Source organism: Pleurotus ostreatus, assembly GCF_014466165.1.
Source record: "Pleurotus ostreatus strain PC9 chromosome Unknown scaffold_1, whole genome shotgun sequence".
NCBI classification, from domain to species: Eukaryota; Fungi; Basidiomycota; class Agaricomycetes; order Agaricales; family Pleurotaceae; genus Pleurotus; species Pleurotus ostreatus.
Genome location: NW_023503156.1, coordinates 4,008,174 through 4,024,255, shown reverse-complemented (window position 1 = coordinate 4,024,255; position 16,082 = coordinate 4,008,174). Strand labels below are relative to the sequence as shown.

At 49.8% G+C, this 16,082-nt stretch overlaps 8 protein-coding genes across 8 annotated transcripts; 4 read left to right on the top strand and 4 right to left on the bottom strand.

Annotated features, from left to right (window-relative positions):
• Positions 1-65: 65 nt before the first annotated feature.
• PC9H_001471 (uncharacterized protein) lies at positions 66-1,495 on the bottom strand (the record flags this gene model as incomplete). The annotated part of the gene is made up of 5 exons (XM_036771121.1): positions 66-196; positions 252-377; positions 429-638; positions 686-799; positions 856-1,495. The coding sequence occupies 5 exons, from the start codon at positions 1,493-1,495 to the stop codon at positions 66-68; spliced, it is 1,221 nt and encodes a 406-aa protein (XP_036636966.1).
• Positions 1,496-1,725: 230 nt separating this feature from the next.
• On the top strand, positions 1,726-3,474 carry RAD1 (ssDNA endodeoxyribonuclease; the record flags this gene model as incomplete). Its single annotated transcript, XM_036771120.1, has 10 exons — positions 1,726-1,929; positions 1,992-2,060; positions 2,106-2,172; positions 2,223-2,577; positions 2,633-2,725; positions 2,783-2,804; positions 2,857-3,054; positions 3,113-3,166; positions 3,211-3,396; positions 3,448-3,474. 10 exons carry the CDS (start codon positions 1,726-1,728, stop codon positions 3,472-3,474), a joined length of 1,275 nt encoding a protein of 424 aa, XP_036636965.1.
• A 732-nt stretch (positions 3,475-4,206) lies between these two features.
• Positions 4,207-5,221, top strand: PC9H_001469 (uncharacterized protein; the record flags this gene model as incomplete). The annotated part of the gene is made up of 4 exons (XM_036771119.1): positions 4,207-4,312; positions 4,371-4,507; positions 4,563-4,625; positions 4,676-5,221. 4 exons carry the CDS (start codon positions 4,207-4,209, stop codon positions 5,219-5,221), a joined length of 852 nt encoding a protein of 283 aa, XP_036636964.1.
• Positions 5,222-5,555: 334 nt separating this feature from the next.
• Positions 5,556-6,983, bottom strand: PC9H_001468 (uncharacterized protein; the record flags this gene model as incomplete). Its single annotated transcript, XM_036771118.1, has 6 exons — positions 5,556-5,693; positions 5,753-6,097; positions 6,145-6,252; positions 6,311-6,443; positions 6,494-6,574; positions 6,625-6,983. The coding sequence occupies 6 exons, from the start codon at positions 6,981-6,983 to the stop codon at positions 5,556-5,558; spliced, it is 1,164 nt and encodes a 387-aa protein (XP_036636963.1).
• Positions 6,984-7,183: 200 nt separating this feature from the next.
• Positions 7,184-7,777, top strand: NTF2 (Nuclear transport factor 2; the record flags this gene model as incomplete). The annotated part of the gene is made up of 5 exons (XM_036771117.1): positions 7,184-7,273; positions 7,331-7,402; positions 7,456-7,560; positions 7,616-7,689; positions 7,744-7,777. 5 exons carry the CDS (start codon positions 7,184-7,186, stop codon positions 7,775-7,777), a joined length of 375 nt encoding a protein of 124 aa, XP_036636962.1.
• A 147-nt stretch (positions 7,778-7,924) lies between these two features.
• PC9H_001466 (uncharacterized protein) lies at positions 7,925-9,629 on the bottom strand (the record flags this gene model as incomplete). The annotated part of the gene is made up of 10 exons (XM_036771116.1): positions 7,925-7,986; positions 8,039-8,147; positions 8,203-8,353; positions 8,414-8,510; positions 8,574-8,620; positions 8,681-8,765; positions 8,818-8,917; positions 8,974-9,003; positions 9,068-9,188; positions 9,244-9,629. The coding sequence occupies 10 exons, from the start codon at positions 9,627-9,629 to the stop codon at positions 7,925-7,927; spliced, it is 1,188 nt and encodes a 395-aa protein (XP_036636961.1).
• Positions 9,630-10,558: 929 nt separating this feature from the next.
• VPS1_1 (vacuolar protein sorting-associated protein 1) lies at positions 10,559-13,351 on the top strand (the record flags this gene model as incomplete). The annotated part of the gene is made up of 13 exons (XM_036771115.1): positions 10,559-10,723; positions 10,772-10,831; positions 10,888-10,933; positions 10,987-11,431; positions 11,478-11,697; positions 11,755-12,087; positions 12,136-12,285; positions 12,341-12,450; positions 12,507-12,561; positions 12,608-12,814; positions 12,862-12,964; positions 13,039-13,270; positions 13,333-13,351. The coding sequence occupies 13 exons, from the start codon at positions 10,559-10,561 to the stop codon at positions 13,349-13,351; spliced, it is 2,145 nt and encodes a 714-aa protein (XP_036636960.1).
• Positions 13,352-13,679: 328 nt separating this feature from the next.
• On the bottom strand, positions 13,680-15,742 carry PC9H_001464 (uncharacterized protein; the record flags this gene model as incomplete). The annotated part of the gene is made up of 14 exons (XM_036771114.1): positions 13,680-13,772; positions 13,832-14,011; positions 14,069-14,145; positions 14,203-14,252; positions 14,305-14,357; positions 14,411-14,471; positions 14,651-14,715; positions 14,767-14,822; positions 14,875-14,964; positions 15,016-15,031; positions 15,084-15,142; positions 15,196-15,371; positions 15,423-15,468; positions 15,667-15,742. The coding sequence occupies 14 exons, from the start codon at positions 15,740-15,742 to the stop codon at positions 13,680-13,682; spliced, it is 1,098 nt and encodes a 365-aa protein (XP_036636959.1).
• Between the last annotated feature and the right edge of the window lie 340 nt (positions 15,743-16,082).

Below are 16,082 nucleotides of genomic sequence, written 5' to 3'. Positions count from 1 at the left end.
GTTGTACAGAGAGATCGAGGTAAGATGTTGTACGGGAAGCATAGGTTTGCTGGACGACACAGATACTACAGATATTTGGCCGTAAATTGGCCCCACTTACGTATGACTGGAAGAACAATCATTTCCCATTCTTTATTTCGGTATTTGCCTTGTTTGACGCGTACGAAATCAAATATCTCGCGGTGGGACTCACCACCTAGATGAATTGTGTCATTTGACGTGAACCGGGGGTACGGAAGACAGAAACGTACAGTCTGGGCACTGCACGGCGGAGCTTCGTTGGTTGCTGGTTGACAAGGGCGCAACCACTGGCCAATCAGGATCAAGATATGCAGACCTAGTAGCCAGATCCCCAAGCTCAAGGTGAATAAGTCGCTCTGGTAGAATTGAATCGGCTGCCTTTATGTTAACACTAAATAATATCTTACCGAGGCGATGGCACCATGCTGCCGGGTCACCAACTTTAACCAATCCTTTGAGGTGGCTAGGTGATTTGGACTTCGATGTGTTTTCAGGCTCGGGATACCAGCCGCGTACAACGTGCTCGTGTGTACGACATTGCCGGTCCCACTGGTCGATACGCTTGACTACATTGGTGGCACGTCCGACTTTGAGTCTGAGTCTATCGCTTGATCGGTCTATAGGTAGAGTATAAGCTGAGTAAACGACGGTGAATAATTCTTACCTCTGACTTCAAAGACGTAGATATGACCAGGGCTGTCTGACGGGGATGGGAGTTTTTCCATCTCCACTCTCAAGGCGGCCTGTGTATCTGGATGCAAGTAACTTGGGATCCAATCTGACGACGAAGATCATCAGCGCGTACAAATGTTAAGACGTAGTGGATTTACCGACCGTTGAAGCTCACCCACTCGCTTCCTTTACTGGCGTAGAATCCAGTCGGCTGGAGGAGTCGCGAGCGGTGCTGGTAGCAGAATATTTCGGTGGCTGCACCTTCAACCGCCAGCCCAGGACTAGATCGAACGTTGCGTTTACATTGAACACCAGACTTTGTCCAGCCATTGCAACGGATGACGACAGACTGAGCGCCTTTTGACGGCGGTGGCTCCTCATCCGCCTCGACTACCGTGAGGGAGGATCCAGCCGATGATTCGGCGCTGATGGCCAATCTCTGAAAGGCCCGAGATTGGTTGGGACTCGCAATGCGATTCGAGTTCAACTGAATCGCCTTATCTATCACCATGCTGCGGACCTCTCTGCCATGGTCGCTTGGGGATCTATCATCCAACTCCAATTTCGCTAGTTTAAGGACTGCATCAATGTAGAGAGCGGCTGCGTCCTGATATTCGACTTCCCATGATTTGTTGCGGTTACCAATGGGACTTGAAGTGGGCTTCACATCAATCGGCTTCTTGCTAGGGTGAGCGCGCTGACTGATACTTTCTACTTGCGCCTGGGGAACGTCTGACAGGGCCTTGTACTTCTCGGCCCGTGGAGGTAACTTGGTCACGACGCTGGGTCTCTCGATGGGCATGAAGGATGCTGAAGTGAATAGTTCAATATTGTTTCGAACTATTATATCTGCCAGTAATGCGTGAGTATAGGCTGTTCCCAGGAGGTGAGTGCAAGAGTCATACACGGTCATACACGCCATTCCCATGCAACACTGCCAGACTTGTTCAGGTTTGGTTCGGACTGCCTCCGTTGCCTTCATTGAACTGGCGCTGGCACTGCACGTGTGAGCACGGTCACGTGGTATCCAATATGGAAACTCACTTCAATTTTGGGTTCACTTCCACTTTGCTTCAAGCTCGCGACGCGCAGAAATCCCGAGTCGTTCGTTCTCTATCCCTTAGCGACGACTTCATCCCGAGGCACACACGGGACAGTCCTCAGTGCTTGCCGAATCTGGAAAGCATTACCTTATCAATGGCCGACTCTGATAACGATCATGCCCACGCCCAGCCGGTAGGTCGTCCATGTCCATCCGTTGGATCCTCGCCGGTCTTAACTCTTCAACTTCATCGTAGGTGCTGAAAGCATCAGTGCATGATATCAGTTATCTCACAACGTTGTTGCGTGGAGTCAATTTTGCCAATGTGAGCTAGGCTTTGTAACCGATACCAAAGCTGACCACCTGGCAGCGCGCTACGATAACTGCAACGGAGAGCGGCTTCACCGTGACCGTGGAGGAAGCAAGGACGCTGCTAGGTAAGAGGTCATGTACTCGTTCAGTTTCAAACCTATTCAACGGTTTCTAGCAACTGCATATATCTTTGCAGATATATTTGATGAATATGCTTATCATTCAGAAGTTGCGCCGTCTCAACAATCCCAGGACGATGGTGTGGATAATATAGCGTTCGAAATCCCCTTGAACACTCTTATCGAGTGCCTTAACATCTTCGGCACCGCTGGTGCACACTCCTTATCTACAGCATCGGGTGCCAAACGGTGGAAGAAGCAGGGAGAAGATAAGGGAAGCGATGAGGAGGAGGGGGAAGGTGCAACCAACAAGAGAGGAGGGATCGCCCAGTATTTTGGCGCTGGGTCGGAGAAGAGCACGGGGATGAGACTGACCTACGAGGGTGCTGGGTTCCCATTGACGCTCCTGATGTCAGGAAATTGCGTACATGATGATGCTATAATTTCGATTGACCTCCTCTGATAGTGCAGAAGATGCAGACGGCCCCACCACAGCCTGCGAGATCGTGACATACGATCCCGAGCCTCATCTCGACTTGCAATTCAAGCCAGATAAGATGTGAGTGTCAGGACGATGGATTTGGGACGAAGTTGACAGGCTTTCGCGGTCTTGAAGGACACTGAAGATAATTCTCAAGGTTGTCTCCGCTCGACTCCTTGGGAATACGTTCGGCTGATATAGGTTGATAGTCTTCGTGGCTTAGAGACGCCCTCTCTGAGCTGGATCCCTCTTGTGATAAACTGACATTTATCGGGAATCCACCTCCAGACGGCGCTCCGCTCGCAGCGTCTGGGAGACCCTCGCGGAATGCGGAGGTTAGTCGTGGAACTTCGACAGGCAAACCCATGCTTCGCATTCATGCTGATGGGACCTTTGGGAGTACGGAGGTTTGTTGGCGCAAAGTGCCTTCTTCCTGCCATCCGATAGGCTGAGACATAGCTATAGATGGATTATCCGAACGACAGGGATGTTCTCGAAACATTCGAGTGCGAACAGAGTGTATGCTTCAGGCGAGTGGATCTATATGCTTTCTCGTTTGTGAGCAAGCGATGACAATGCTAAAATATAGTTACCGTACCTCCCATATCACACGAGCAATTCGCGCTCTACAAAACTCTACTAAAACCTCCCTTCGTATAGACTCTGAGGGACTTATGTCGATGCAATTTCTAATGCCCTCTCCGTCAGTCAGGAGCAGGGCTGGCGCGGATGCTTTTATTGAGTTTAGAGTGAGTAGAGAATATTCGTTGGAGTGGATCGAAGATAACGAAGATTCTCAGTGCTTGCCCCTTGAAGAAGCCCTCTGAACACGGTGGGAAGTCCGAGATGCAGCCAAGACTTTGTAACAATGCTTGTCTTGTTGATGTCGTTTACGCGTTCTGTCATTCCAAAGGCCTTGGCGCATTCTCGAGGATACGATGATACGCAAGTTTCGTCGCCGTCGCGCAAGTCCATTGCATTTGATCGGGAATCACGAGCGCCATAAAGTTGTTGCACCGGCTGCGTCGGCCGGTGCTTTCCGGCTATTCACGTCATGGCCTTCCTTTCTGGTACTGACTCATTAGCACGCCTGAAAAGACAGAACACGCTGGGCCAACTCGAGACGAACCTGGCTTTCTGCATGATCACCAGACTCAAACCTCTAACTATAGAACGGAACATCCAGAACAGCCTCGTTTCCTAGCTCATCCTCTTTAGAGTGCAGCGACTTGATCACTACCCTCATCGCCTCCGCCTCCGCGATTCCCTAGACAACGCTAACGCTCGCATCGTCGCCTACACAGCGTCAGGGATATAAAGTATTCGTGCTAACCAACGAATTCCCCAGACGCATCGTTGCTGGCCGACCTTGTGCTCCATTGCTCAATTACCCCACTCATCGATACTTGTTGTGAAGAAAGGCGGGAAACTAGGCTACCGAAGTCGATCTATTCAACAACCACACATTCAGCTGAAGAGACAAGACCGATCCTTCGCAATCGTATCTGCACCTGATTCTCACCACCATCTTTGAAGACTTCGAATTCTAACGACCTGTCATGACTGCCCTATCTATAAGGACCGCCTCGATTTCCCGCTCTATCAGCGTTAGTAGCCCCACTGCTAGCTCCAGCGTTCCGGCAATGCTGCATACCACAAAGAGATGTACGTTCGCCTCTTATATCGCTAGGCTCTGTCACTCACAAGACCACGATCATGCTAGCCTTCCACACATCGCGCGTTATTCGTAACGCTATAATGATGCCGGCTATGTCGCCTCTCATGACTGAAGGCGCGATCACTCGATGGTTCAAGAGGGAGGGTGAAGCTTTCAAGGCTGGAGAGGCTATCCTGGAGATTGTACGTGCTGGATGTCGAACTTCATCTTCTTCGCTGTTAATTCGCCGTTTCCCAGGAGTCTGACATCTATCGCATCAGCGTCGAAGCTGAGAACCCTGGCATAATGGGGAGAATCCTGGTATGTTGTCACATAATTATCGTGTCCCCCCACCATGCTGATAATATCAGGTTCCTGCAGGGACAGAACATGTTCCCGTCGAACAGGTGCTCGCGTTGGTGAATAAAGGCGAAGATACGCAAAGTCTACAATCGAGGCGTCACGATGCCCATATTGAGCGTGCTCAATCCCTGCACCTTGCTTCCCAAGTTCGGTCACACATTCGCTCCGCGTCTGGTCCCCAGGCCGGAACATCATCTCCACAAACTCAAACTACTAGCTCAAGAAGCACGCCTCGACGCTCGCACACCATCCCTCAAACAAGCTCTCACACCCCTCAAACCCCCACATTCCTTGCCAATGGCAATCCCCCTCGCCCACGATCACCTACCCTCCCCTCCGTCCACATGCTGCACAATGCATCCACCACCCCTTCTGGCATGAAGCATTCACGCGACATGCACAGCTCCTCGACATCTGCGCGTTCTCCGCCTGGTCCTCCAGAGCAAGCCAAGGACGTCCAGAACACTGCTGCTGATGTTCGGAGGACAATTGTGTCGAACTTGATGAGCACTGGAGCCACCGCTCGGGGTAACTACTTTGATTCCTTACTGTGATCTGTCCCACCCCCTTTGCCTCTTGCTGATTGTCTGACGGGCTTTGTGTATAACAATTTTGGATTTCTATGTTCCCGTTATCTCTTTTGTAACCACCTGATATATTTTTGCCGTACCTACTTGCCACATCGAAACATTCATATGTACTTCTTTCCTGCATGGAGTCAAAAGAACACCGTCTGCATGCAAGGAACAAACCTATAAGCGATCATCATGGAATCTAATCTTAGAATAATTTCACTTGACGGCAACAGCACGAATGGGTATGTTAGATATATCAAAAATGGTATCTACAGTTACAACGGAACTACTTGTTACAATCCAGACAATATGCTTACATGACATCGAACTCGTAGGGTTCCCGCCCCACAGAACTACCGCTTCGGAGCAGAGGATCGAGCGACGCCAACTCATCTTGAATTTCGCTCCGCGCTAGATCATCCAGCTCTTTCAGAAGCGTCGTTATTATTTTCTACGCGAAACCCACGTCCAATTATCATTTCCAACGGGCACAATAAGGAGATCACTCACTTTAAATTTCCCGTCGATCTTGAGGATGGTATCGCTTAGCGACTGGCTCCATCCAGCTGGCGGACTACTCAGTCCGCCACCGTACATAAACGCCCCTGCCTGTCCTCCAGTTCCTGCATTGGCATTCGCGATCCCCCACAAGCTCCCGTCATCAGCTACGGACTGATTCTCGGGCGGAAAGAGGTACGAGACGCCAGGATGCGGAGACAGAAGCCCTAATGGGCCCATCATTTGCGCTGAATGGGGAAACGGCGACGGTCCAAGGATTTTTAACATCTTGTTGTAAACTTCGGAGAGAACGTCAAGTAGAGAGAGGAGCGTCTGATGGTAGTCGAGTGGAAACGGCTGGGTGGTTGCTTGAGCACGAGTCGTGTTATGCAAGTCAAACTGACCATGTGCGGTGTCATAAGATACGATGCGTCTGAAGCATCGGTGTACGATACGGCGTATTCAGTGAAACCACCACCGGTTTGTCGTTTGAGTTTGGACCTGAATAACCGCTGCAATGAAGCGAATTGACATAGGTAAGAAAGGGAAGGTGCGTTGGAGAAAACACACCATTTTCGACTTGTCGCCGTCTTCCGTTTCGTATTCAGCGAGCGTGTTAAGCAGGCCGCGTAGGAGATCCGGTGCTTGTTGAATGTCAAGTAGATTCGCTAGTGACATCCCTAGGACCGCAAAACGAAATGTCCTAGTTGAAGAATTTCAATGACAGCTGCATCATGTTCGCACCAAACGTACCGCTTCTTCATCGCGTTGTTGTTGAATTCGTGATCCAATTCAGCTCGCGACATCAGGATCGTATGAAACCAATGGCTTCGGCTAGTAGAAATGATAAGTAGCCAGCTACAGAGGATGATAAAGGCGCGCACCCTTCATGTATATTCCGTATGTAAGTCAACGTGATAATTCGCTTCTGAACCAAATCCCGCAAGTATTCCACTGACGTGCCAGGGCCTAGTGCAGGACTCCCAGCGCCCATTCCCGCGACCGTGTCAGAGTGTAACGATTGCACATCCATGTCCCTTCCACCCATCGGGCCTGTGGCCGTAGGAGTCGATGCACCTGTATAAGGAAGACCATTGGTTGCTGATGTAGCACCCGTGCCTGGCGTAGAGCCTTTAAACGAAGATAACAAGTTCTGCGCTGAAGACTTCCTCCGCATCGTCGGGCGGGAGACGAGGGGTTGCTGCTGCTGCGCCTCCTGCATAATGGTAGAGAAATGAGACATAACCTAGCGGAACGAGGGCGTTGTCACCGTCGTCGCTGACGCCGACCCATTGCCATATTTGGGGTGCCAATAAGGCGGGAACAATTCCCGCGATCACGTTCCAGATTGGCGGGCGTTTATCTCTGAATCACTTTCAGAGTGCTGTTCCAGCAATCAACTTCAACTTCGTTCTTTGCATCCCGTTCGCGATTTCCTGAAAAATGGCAGACATCAACACCATTGCGACCCAATTTACCGATTTCTACTACAGCACCTTCGATACCGACCGTTCGGGATTGAAAGCTCTCTATGTGCGTCCACATCTCGACTTTGGTGAACAAAACTGATATCTCCTTGGGATCCCGCAGCGAGATACTTCGATGCTCTCCTTCGAAGGCGCAGCATTCCAGGGTGCATCTGCGATCGTTGAGAAGCTGACGGTATATCAGACTTACTGGTTGTCTTGTGTACAGTAGCCTAATCCTTTGAACAGAGTCTGCCTTTCCAAACGGTTCAGCATAAAGTCACGACAAGAGACGCACAACCATCCTCCACCAGCATCGCAAGCTTGATCGTCAATGTGACTGGGCTCTTGGTTGTGAGTTTATCGGTCTCTGGCGGTATTATCTCAATTGTTGACTTGGCGTTTATAGGTTGACGGCGGCGAGAATCCAATGCAATTCAGTCAGGTATTCCATCTGATTCCTGAGGGCGGCAGCTACTATGTGTATGTCAATTATATCCCTAACGTGCTGCAGAGATTGACGCGATGCGGCCTTAGATTCAACGATATCTTCCGTCTCAACTATGGTTGATCGGTCGACTAGCTATATTTCTTGCGCCACTAATATTCTTGGATGTTTACGGTGTTGCTAATGGGCGACTATCAGAGCCATGTAGGAAGTTTTCAAATATATTACTAGGTACAATCATCAATGAGACAAATCGTATTGCAATGAGCGTTAGCAAAAAGTGAGCCCCAGCTCCTTGAGTTCATTACCAGCCCGAATGAAATAATAGTCCCCTGCGAGAAGAAGTAAACACTGGTTCCTCACGCGATCCAAAATCGGACATACCATAGACGATTCCAGTCAATTTATTATTCGCCGGCAAATTCACGGTTCCATTTGAAAGCAAGCTCTTCCACTCCGGGCGCCAAGCTAGGTTAGTGATGTCACGGAGGATCTACAAGATTTTTGAGTTAGTTTCCGAGTAAAGTCAGCTATGGACGGAAACTTACAGAGAATGCGTGATCTCGCCAGAATTGGGCACCCGTGGAATTTCCTACTGTCAATTCACGCTGCGATAATAAGAGAAGTGCATTGACAGCAAGAGTTGCGGCGGATGAGTCGGCAGGACGGGGGGCAGGGATCGTAGGCGCGTTGAAATCCCTTGAGTAATTTTGGGTCAATGGATACATAGTGGTTGGAAGGATGGTCATGTCGGCATACCATGGTACAATGCCGTCAGAAGGAATGTTAGAAACGAAATAGGTTGCCAGCCGCCTCGCTGTCTCGAGGTATCTAGGAAAGTTTGTGCGCAAATGCACTAGACACATTGGCTAGTCAGGACGACTCAACATAACTGAGATGAGGGAGGATGTATGCATACTGTTAGCATAGCCGTATATACCCCAGGCCTGGCCACGGCTCCAAGTACTATACAAGACTAGGATGAGCACACTAATATATCGTCAGGAGAACTCTGAGATTCTGTACCTGTCATCAGAGAATCCTTGGGCCGTTCGTTTCTTCGTGACCAACCCAGTGTTGGAATCGTATTCGATGACATGCCAGGTACCACCTTGTTTGAAAGTCACTGGTGGTTCCCTTTGTTGTCGTATAATGCCTCTCACCATCGGGTCTGATGTGGTTTGCGATAGTAGTATCGGCATGCTTGATAGCGATGTCGCGAAGAGTGTGATTACCGGTGATTTCTTCCGCAACAAAGAGCACCTGGAGAGGTGAAGTCGATTGGTACAGTGAGGGGCTGGTGAGAGGCAAAGATCTACCTCAAGGTTCATCATATTGTCAATAATAACCTAGAGTTTCGCATCACATTAATGATAACCTTCTATGCATATGAATCGTTCAGCACGAGCTTACCTGGAAGTTAGGATCAGGTGAGTCCCAGCTCCGGGTACACCCAACCTTCGCGTTGAAGCGTTTAGCAAGGGCCGTCGCAAAGGCTTTAACGGCTGTGATAGCGGTCCCATTGCCAGGATTTCTGTACAATCCAAGTCAGACTACACATAGGGGAAAGAAGTACGCGCTTATGGCACATTTTCAGTTCTTCGACAAAAGGGAAGCTCAAGAACCCCACATCATGACCAACACCAGTCTTCGTTTCCAATGGAATCTCTCCCGTACTCCAAGTCCGGCCAAGCTTCAACCAATCTACGTCACCCACACCGTGCTTGGCTCCACACAGCTTCTGGCGTCGATTCATCTCATACAGTGTGGCGGGAAAGAAACCAGTGGTCCATGTATCTGGGTTGAACAACAGCCAGTTGCCTGCGGTAGCGTCGGTGTACTGGGGAAATTGGATAGGGCTAGGAGGCGTTTTGGCAGTTGCGAGAACCTTCTGGGCGACCAGAGGCGAGAAAAGCTCGGGGGGCACCGTTGCCAATGCAAGCGGCAACACGAGGACGGTGATAAATTTACGCATGTCGATGGAAAGGAAGGAACAGGAGAAACAGACGAGGTATTTATGTGATTGCCAGCACACCGGACCGCTGTGTGAAGGTTCCACATGAATTGTTTACTGACAACCAAGCGATGGGTAGGGCTTACCGAGGATCGAACGCTTAAAGTTGCGAGTTCTGACCAGCTGCCTCGGCGGACACCACGAATCAGGAGAGAACTACAGAAGTTGGTGTCAAGTGATCGGTGTTCTTGCACGTGGGTGTATTCGAAAAATGCACACAAGGTCGTCGAAGACAGATGAGAGGCACAGGCGGGGTAGAAGGTGCTCGAGGGTGACAACGAGTGGGGGGGAGTGCGTCGTGCTCTGTATTCTAGTGTGAGGATATTCCGTAAGATCGAGGACCCCGAGAGCTGGAAACGGACCTCGCGCTCGCCGTCCACTCGGTCTGGGGGTAACGCGGGGAGCATGAGGCTGCTCGTGGTAGACTGGCGAGTCGAATATTGTACTTCTGCAGACAGATTCGTTCGGTCAATCTTTCAAGTCCGAATTCTTGCATCGACGATTCTTGCATCAAGGCGATAAGATGTATATGCATGGATATACACTATACTTGTAGCTGGATATGTATTACAGTAAAGCTGCAATGATATCCCCTGGATATCCCCGAAATACGCATTCCTGACTCAGAAATCAGTTCAAAGCATAAAATACGACGACAAAACGACTGACTTTCTTAGCTAGCATCCTTGACATATTACTCAAGGGATATAGGGTCAAATTATCTTGCTGATAGCGTCGGCTGTGATCTGTAGAACTGTGCACTGCGCATGGAGTGAACGTGGTCAGGAGCAAGGCGGGACTTTGGCGCAGTTTGGTTACGCGCAGTGCGCACACAGCATAAACTGCGTCTTTCTTTCTGCCATCACGAACGGTCTCCTTCATCGACACTCATGGCGACAACAACAGGACCATCGGGCCTTGGCCTCGAAATCGTTTCCGTTATCAACAAACTACAGGATGTTTTCACGGCAGTCGGTTCTTCGGCTGCTCAAATAGACTTGCCTCAGATATGTGTGCTTGGGAGTCAAAGCAGTGGCAAAAGTAGCGTACTAGAGGTGCGTGGTCGCCTCAGATAACATGCAGCATACTCAAGGCATTCGTAGAATATCGTTGGAAGAGATTTCCTGCCTCGTGGTACTGGTATTGTGACGCGGCGACCCTTGGTACGAGCTCTACAACGGGCGGCAGGCTCTGAGTCTCATATTTGTTGAATGTCTAGGTCCTACAACTAATCAATAGAGCGGCTGGGGGTCAACCCAACGGAGGTCGGGTCTCTCAGCTCCACCCGGCCTCGCCAGACACTGATGCTTCACTCTAGCCCAGGTCAATGGCACCGACAAGAACAACGACAAAGCAGCGAACGTCGACGAATGGGGAGAATTCCTTCACCTTCCAGGAGAGAAGTTCTACGATTTCAATAAAATCCGTGACGAAATTGTGCGCGATACGGAGGCTAAGACCGGACGAAACGCTGGAATCTCCCCCCAACCCATCAATCTGCGGATATACTCCCCCAATGTCCTCACTCTTACGCTTGTTGATCTCCCAGGTCTTACCAAGGTCCCTGTGGGCGACCAACCACGAGACATCGAGAAGCAGATCCGTGATATGTTGCTCAAGTATATCTCCAAACCAGCCTGTATAATCCTCGCTGTGACCGCAGCAAACACAGATTTGGCCAACTCTGATGGGCTAAAGCTGGCTAGAGAGGTTGATCCAGAGGGGACACGGACGATTGGTGTCCTTACAAAGGTTGATCTAATGTAAGTTTGCTCATCATTGCCGAGAAATGTCTTGACTCGTTTGCAGGGATAAAGGGACGGACGTTGTGGATATCCTAGCTGGACGCGTCATCCCTCTTCGCCTCGGTTACGTCCCAGTCGTCAACCGTGGACAACGCGATATCGAGAACTCAAAGCCAATCAGCGCCGCTCTAGACTTCGAACGCGAGTACTTCGAGAACCATGCTTCCTACAAGGGCAAAGCGCAGTACTGCGGGACGCCGTTCCTCGCTCGTAAACTGAACATGGCTAGTGACTTCGCGCATAGCTTAGCTGGGTGATGCGCTGACCGCAATCTTCATTAGATTCTGATGCATCACATCCGCGCGACACTGCCTGATATCAAGGCTCGAATAAGTCAACAGCTCCAGAAATACAGCGCAGAGCTGCAGCAGCTAGGTGGACCCATGGGCGATGGCAACTCAGGAAATGTCGTTCTTTCAGTCATAACCGAGTTCACTTCGGAATTCCGAACGGTTATTGACGGAAACACTAACGATCTATCATTAAACGAGCTGTCTGGTGGTGCTCGTATCAGCTTCGTCTTCCATGAATTATTCAACAACGGTATCAAGAGCATCGATCCATTTGACCAAGTCAAAGATGGTGACATCCGTACGATCTTATACAATTCATCGGTGAGTTTTCATGTTGCTGAATCGGAGTCTGTACTCATGATACCCTAGGGTTCAACTCCGGCATTATTTGTTGGCACCACTGCGTTTGAGGTTATTGTGAAGCAACAGATCAAGCGGCTGGAAGACCCTAGTTTGAAGTGTTGCCAACTGGTCTATGACGAACTCATCCGTATATTGGGCCAGCTTCTTGCCAAGATCGCAAGTCTAGATTCTCTTCCTAACTTTCAATGAACTGACTCCGTCCTATCTATAGCAAGCTTTCAAGCGTTATCCAGCTCTCCGAGAAAGATTCAACTCCGTCGTGGTCAACTTCTTCAAGCAGGCCATGAATCCAACAACGAAACTAGTATCGGACATGTCTTCGTACGTTCATCTAGCCTCACATGTATTCCTCTGCATGCTAACAATTCGTTCGCCAGTATGCAAGCCTGCTACGTTAACACCACCCATCCCGATTTCATTGGCGGACACAAGGCATGTTATTTGCCTCAGTTAACGGCATCCATCTTATATCATCTAGGCCATGGCCCTTGTAACTGAGAGGCTCAACGCGAACAAACCGCCTCCACCTCAAGCTGACCCGAAGACAGGCAAATTGGCCCCAGGTCAAATCAACAACAACAAGGATTTGGACGTCGAGTTCAAGAAAGAGGAAACGAGTTTCTTTGGATCGTTCTTCGCGAAGCAACCTGTGAAGCGGAAGCAAGGTGCACCTGTTATGGAGGCTGTAAGTCATAATCGTGCACATCTTATGTGATTCACGTTCGATGTTAGTCCCCATCCTCATCTTCATCTTCCTCGCATATGCAGCCCCCGACCGTTATTAAGCCCCAAGCTGCATTGAATGAGCGCGAGACTATGGAAACGGAGGTCATCAGTACGTCCTTCCTTTCCAGTAGTTAATATGATGGTACGATTCTGACTTGACTCGCTTTCATTTCTTTCTCGCAGAGCTTCTCATTCACTCCTACTTCAATATTGTGAAACGCGAGATGATTGACATGGTCCCGAAGGCAATCACGCTTACCCTCGTCAACTTCTCGAAAGAGAACTTGCAACGAGAGCTATTGCAAGAACTGTACAAGCCCGAAGTCTTGGACGATCTTCTGAAGGAAAGTGAGTTCGTTGTGAACAGGCGGAAGGAAGTGGTCTCGATGGTGCAAGCCCTGAATAAGGCTGAAGAGTACGTACTTTCCTTTTTGCTGCCCTCCTTGATACAAGAGTACTGATGAATTATTTCAATAGGATTGTGGCTGGTGTTTAGATGACGACGAGCATGACGCTAGCAGATGTGTGGTGCACTGTCCTCTCTTTAGTATAATGTCGATCCACTTTGGCGGACTAGGATTAGGAGTAGGAGCTGCAACCTTGCATTTGTTCGATTTTCCTTTGTATATCATACACTTCGCAGCTAATTTTCATACCCTTACATGACGATTGGAGATTATATGGTCTATTTCCTTACGCTGATGGCGAAATGCGAAACTGATTAGGCATTCTACCTACGGGGATGACATGCGCCAACGAGCCCAATACGTAAACAAATTATTAAACTGTAGAAGACAACAAAGTAGCTACTAGCTGAGAACAGCTTAAGATAAGGCCTGGATAACAGCGTTGTAGGCGGCCTTTGGCCTGTAGTTGCCATCGAACAAGAGAGGGGTGGAGCTGGCCCTCCATGAGTTCTGCGGGTGAATGAGGAATCAGTACAGGATCTAACTCAGATGCCACGGGATATACATACCGTGTCCGATACACCCCAGGAGGTGATTGCAACACAAGCGGGGGTAGAGAGGCAGGCTTGCACGACGGTGGTGTAATCGTTGGGAGCAGCACCTTGGATATCTAACTCGGTGATACCGACTTCAGTCCCGGCTGCAGCGAGAGCGGTAAGGGCAGCGAGGGCACCACCAGCGCCACCAGGCTACGGATCGAGGATTCAGACATTGTATTGAAGATAGAGCGGGGATGGGATACGTACGCCGAGATGCATCTGGGTACCAATACCGTCGATCAACTTGTTGGCAGAGTTAACACGGTTGACCAATGCGACCAGGCCTGTGTTCCATATTTATGAGATGCAGAAAAGACTTGCGCTGAGGGTGGGGAGCGTACCTCTGACTTTGGCGTTGTTGGAGTCCAAGTTGTAGTCGTTGATGTACAGCCTGAAAGTACAAGGCTCAGTCTGAGAATGATAGGTTGGGCAAAAATATTCACTTAGCGGTGCTGTCAGTTGCCCTAGCAGCCTGGAAGGCGATAGTGACGAAGGACTGGGGAACATTAGTCAGTGTATGTCGGAAATCATAGACAGTCCTCGGCACACCTCTCCCAAGACGTTAGAGAAGACGCTTGAACGCAAGCTACCATCTTCGTTGAATATCTCGCTGTGTAGCAATCAACAGAAATCCTAGCGAGGAGTTTAGATCGGACTTACTTGCAGACATCCCACTATACGCATTGTGAAGAAGTTGTGTCAGTCAAAGGGCAAATAGCGTTGTTCCATTTGCTTACAGCTAGAGGAGTTGAACGTTAATATACATGATCATATGACGGCGAAGATGACTAACCGTAAAGTTTGCCTTTGTAGCGGCCAGCAACGTTGGTGATGTGGTTCTGGATCACAGACGTCTACAGAAGAAATCATGAGTCAGGAACTTCGTCCGCTTCGGGGTTGCTCACAAGCGTGGCCTTGTCGTTGATAGAGGAGACCCAGCCTGGGAGTTGCGAGTGCCAGACTGTAAGTGAAAGTGAGTGACGAATTCGAAGGTTCGCGTCTTGGCAACTCGCCGAGAGTGTGGCCACGAATCTGCTTGCCGTTAGTCGTAGCCCAGTTGACGAGCGTGTCGGATCCACCGAACGTGAAGGAGTTACGAGTGTCTAGAAGCTTCGAGGTTAGCAACTCGGGTAGAACTCATGCTCCTAGCGTACTTTCTGTGGCATCCCACTATTCTCCGTATTTAGTATTTAGGCCATAGTCTGTGATAAAGAGCACAAACTTTCATGGAGTTTTCGGGAGTGACTTGACCAAAGTCGGACTTCAAGACCGCAACGTTTGCTACAGAAATGTTCAGCAAACATGCCCTCCCTTGAGAGAAAGAACTTGCGGACCGGCGATGTTCAAAGTGTTGGCGTCTGCGCACGAACCCCAGAACTTCTTGCCCTTGGCCTTGAATTTACCATCTAGCCCGCTGCCTGCGCCACCGGTAGGTGCGGGTCCAGGGACGGAGGTCGGTGAAGAGGGCGGGTTCGATGTCGGAGCGGGTGGTGCTGCACCCGGTAGGCATCTGTAGTGCTGAATAAGTATCTGACAGCATGAGCAGCCGACATTGACATACTGAGAGTAATAATCATTTGAGTAAGTACACGTCGAGCCCGCGTCGCCTATAGCATACGAATATGAGATGGTGATGACAATCTATTGAGCGATACAATACGCACACGTTCCCTAGCACCGCACCAAATGTCAGTAACGTCTCTACAATGATAATGATGATGCAGACGTACGCTTCCCGTCCAGCCAATACCACCGCCTTACGAAGATGAGCCTGCGAAGTACCGTCATTCTCGGAGAATACTTACATTGTCCCCAGACCGGGATAGCTGAGACGCGCCCAGCGACGATGGCGAGAGATACAATTGAAAGAAGCTTGAACATTTGTTGCCACTCTTTTGATCGTGCACCATTCGACCTCAACGTCTACTGTCTTTATACCTCGGGGTATCAGCATACGCCAGCGGACACTGGGGGCCGTATTGAATTAGAAGCCTTCGAAGTCGTCATGCGTTCTGCGTTCCGTAATGTGGATATGCCATTTAACGGGTCAACCTCGCCTCCAGCACTCGGATGTATCAGTGGGGAAGGAAGGTCAGTGCTACGGAATAACTATCGGTTATGGGGGATACAAAACTAGAAGTCCAAAGTTTATGGGTGACCTCCCCCTCGATGATATCCTATCGAAACCCATGACAGTGGTTCAACAGTGGTTCCCCGCCGG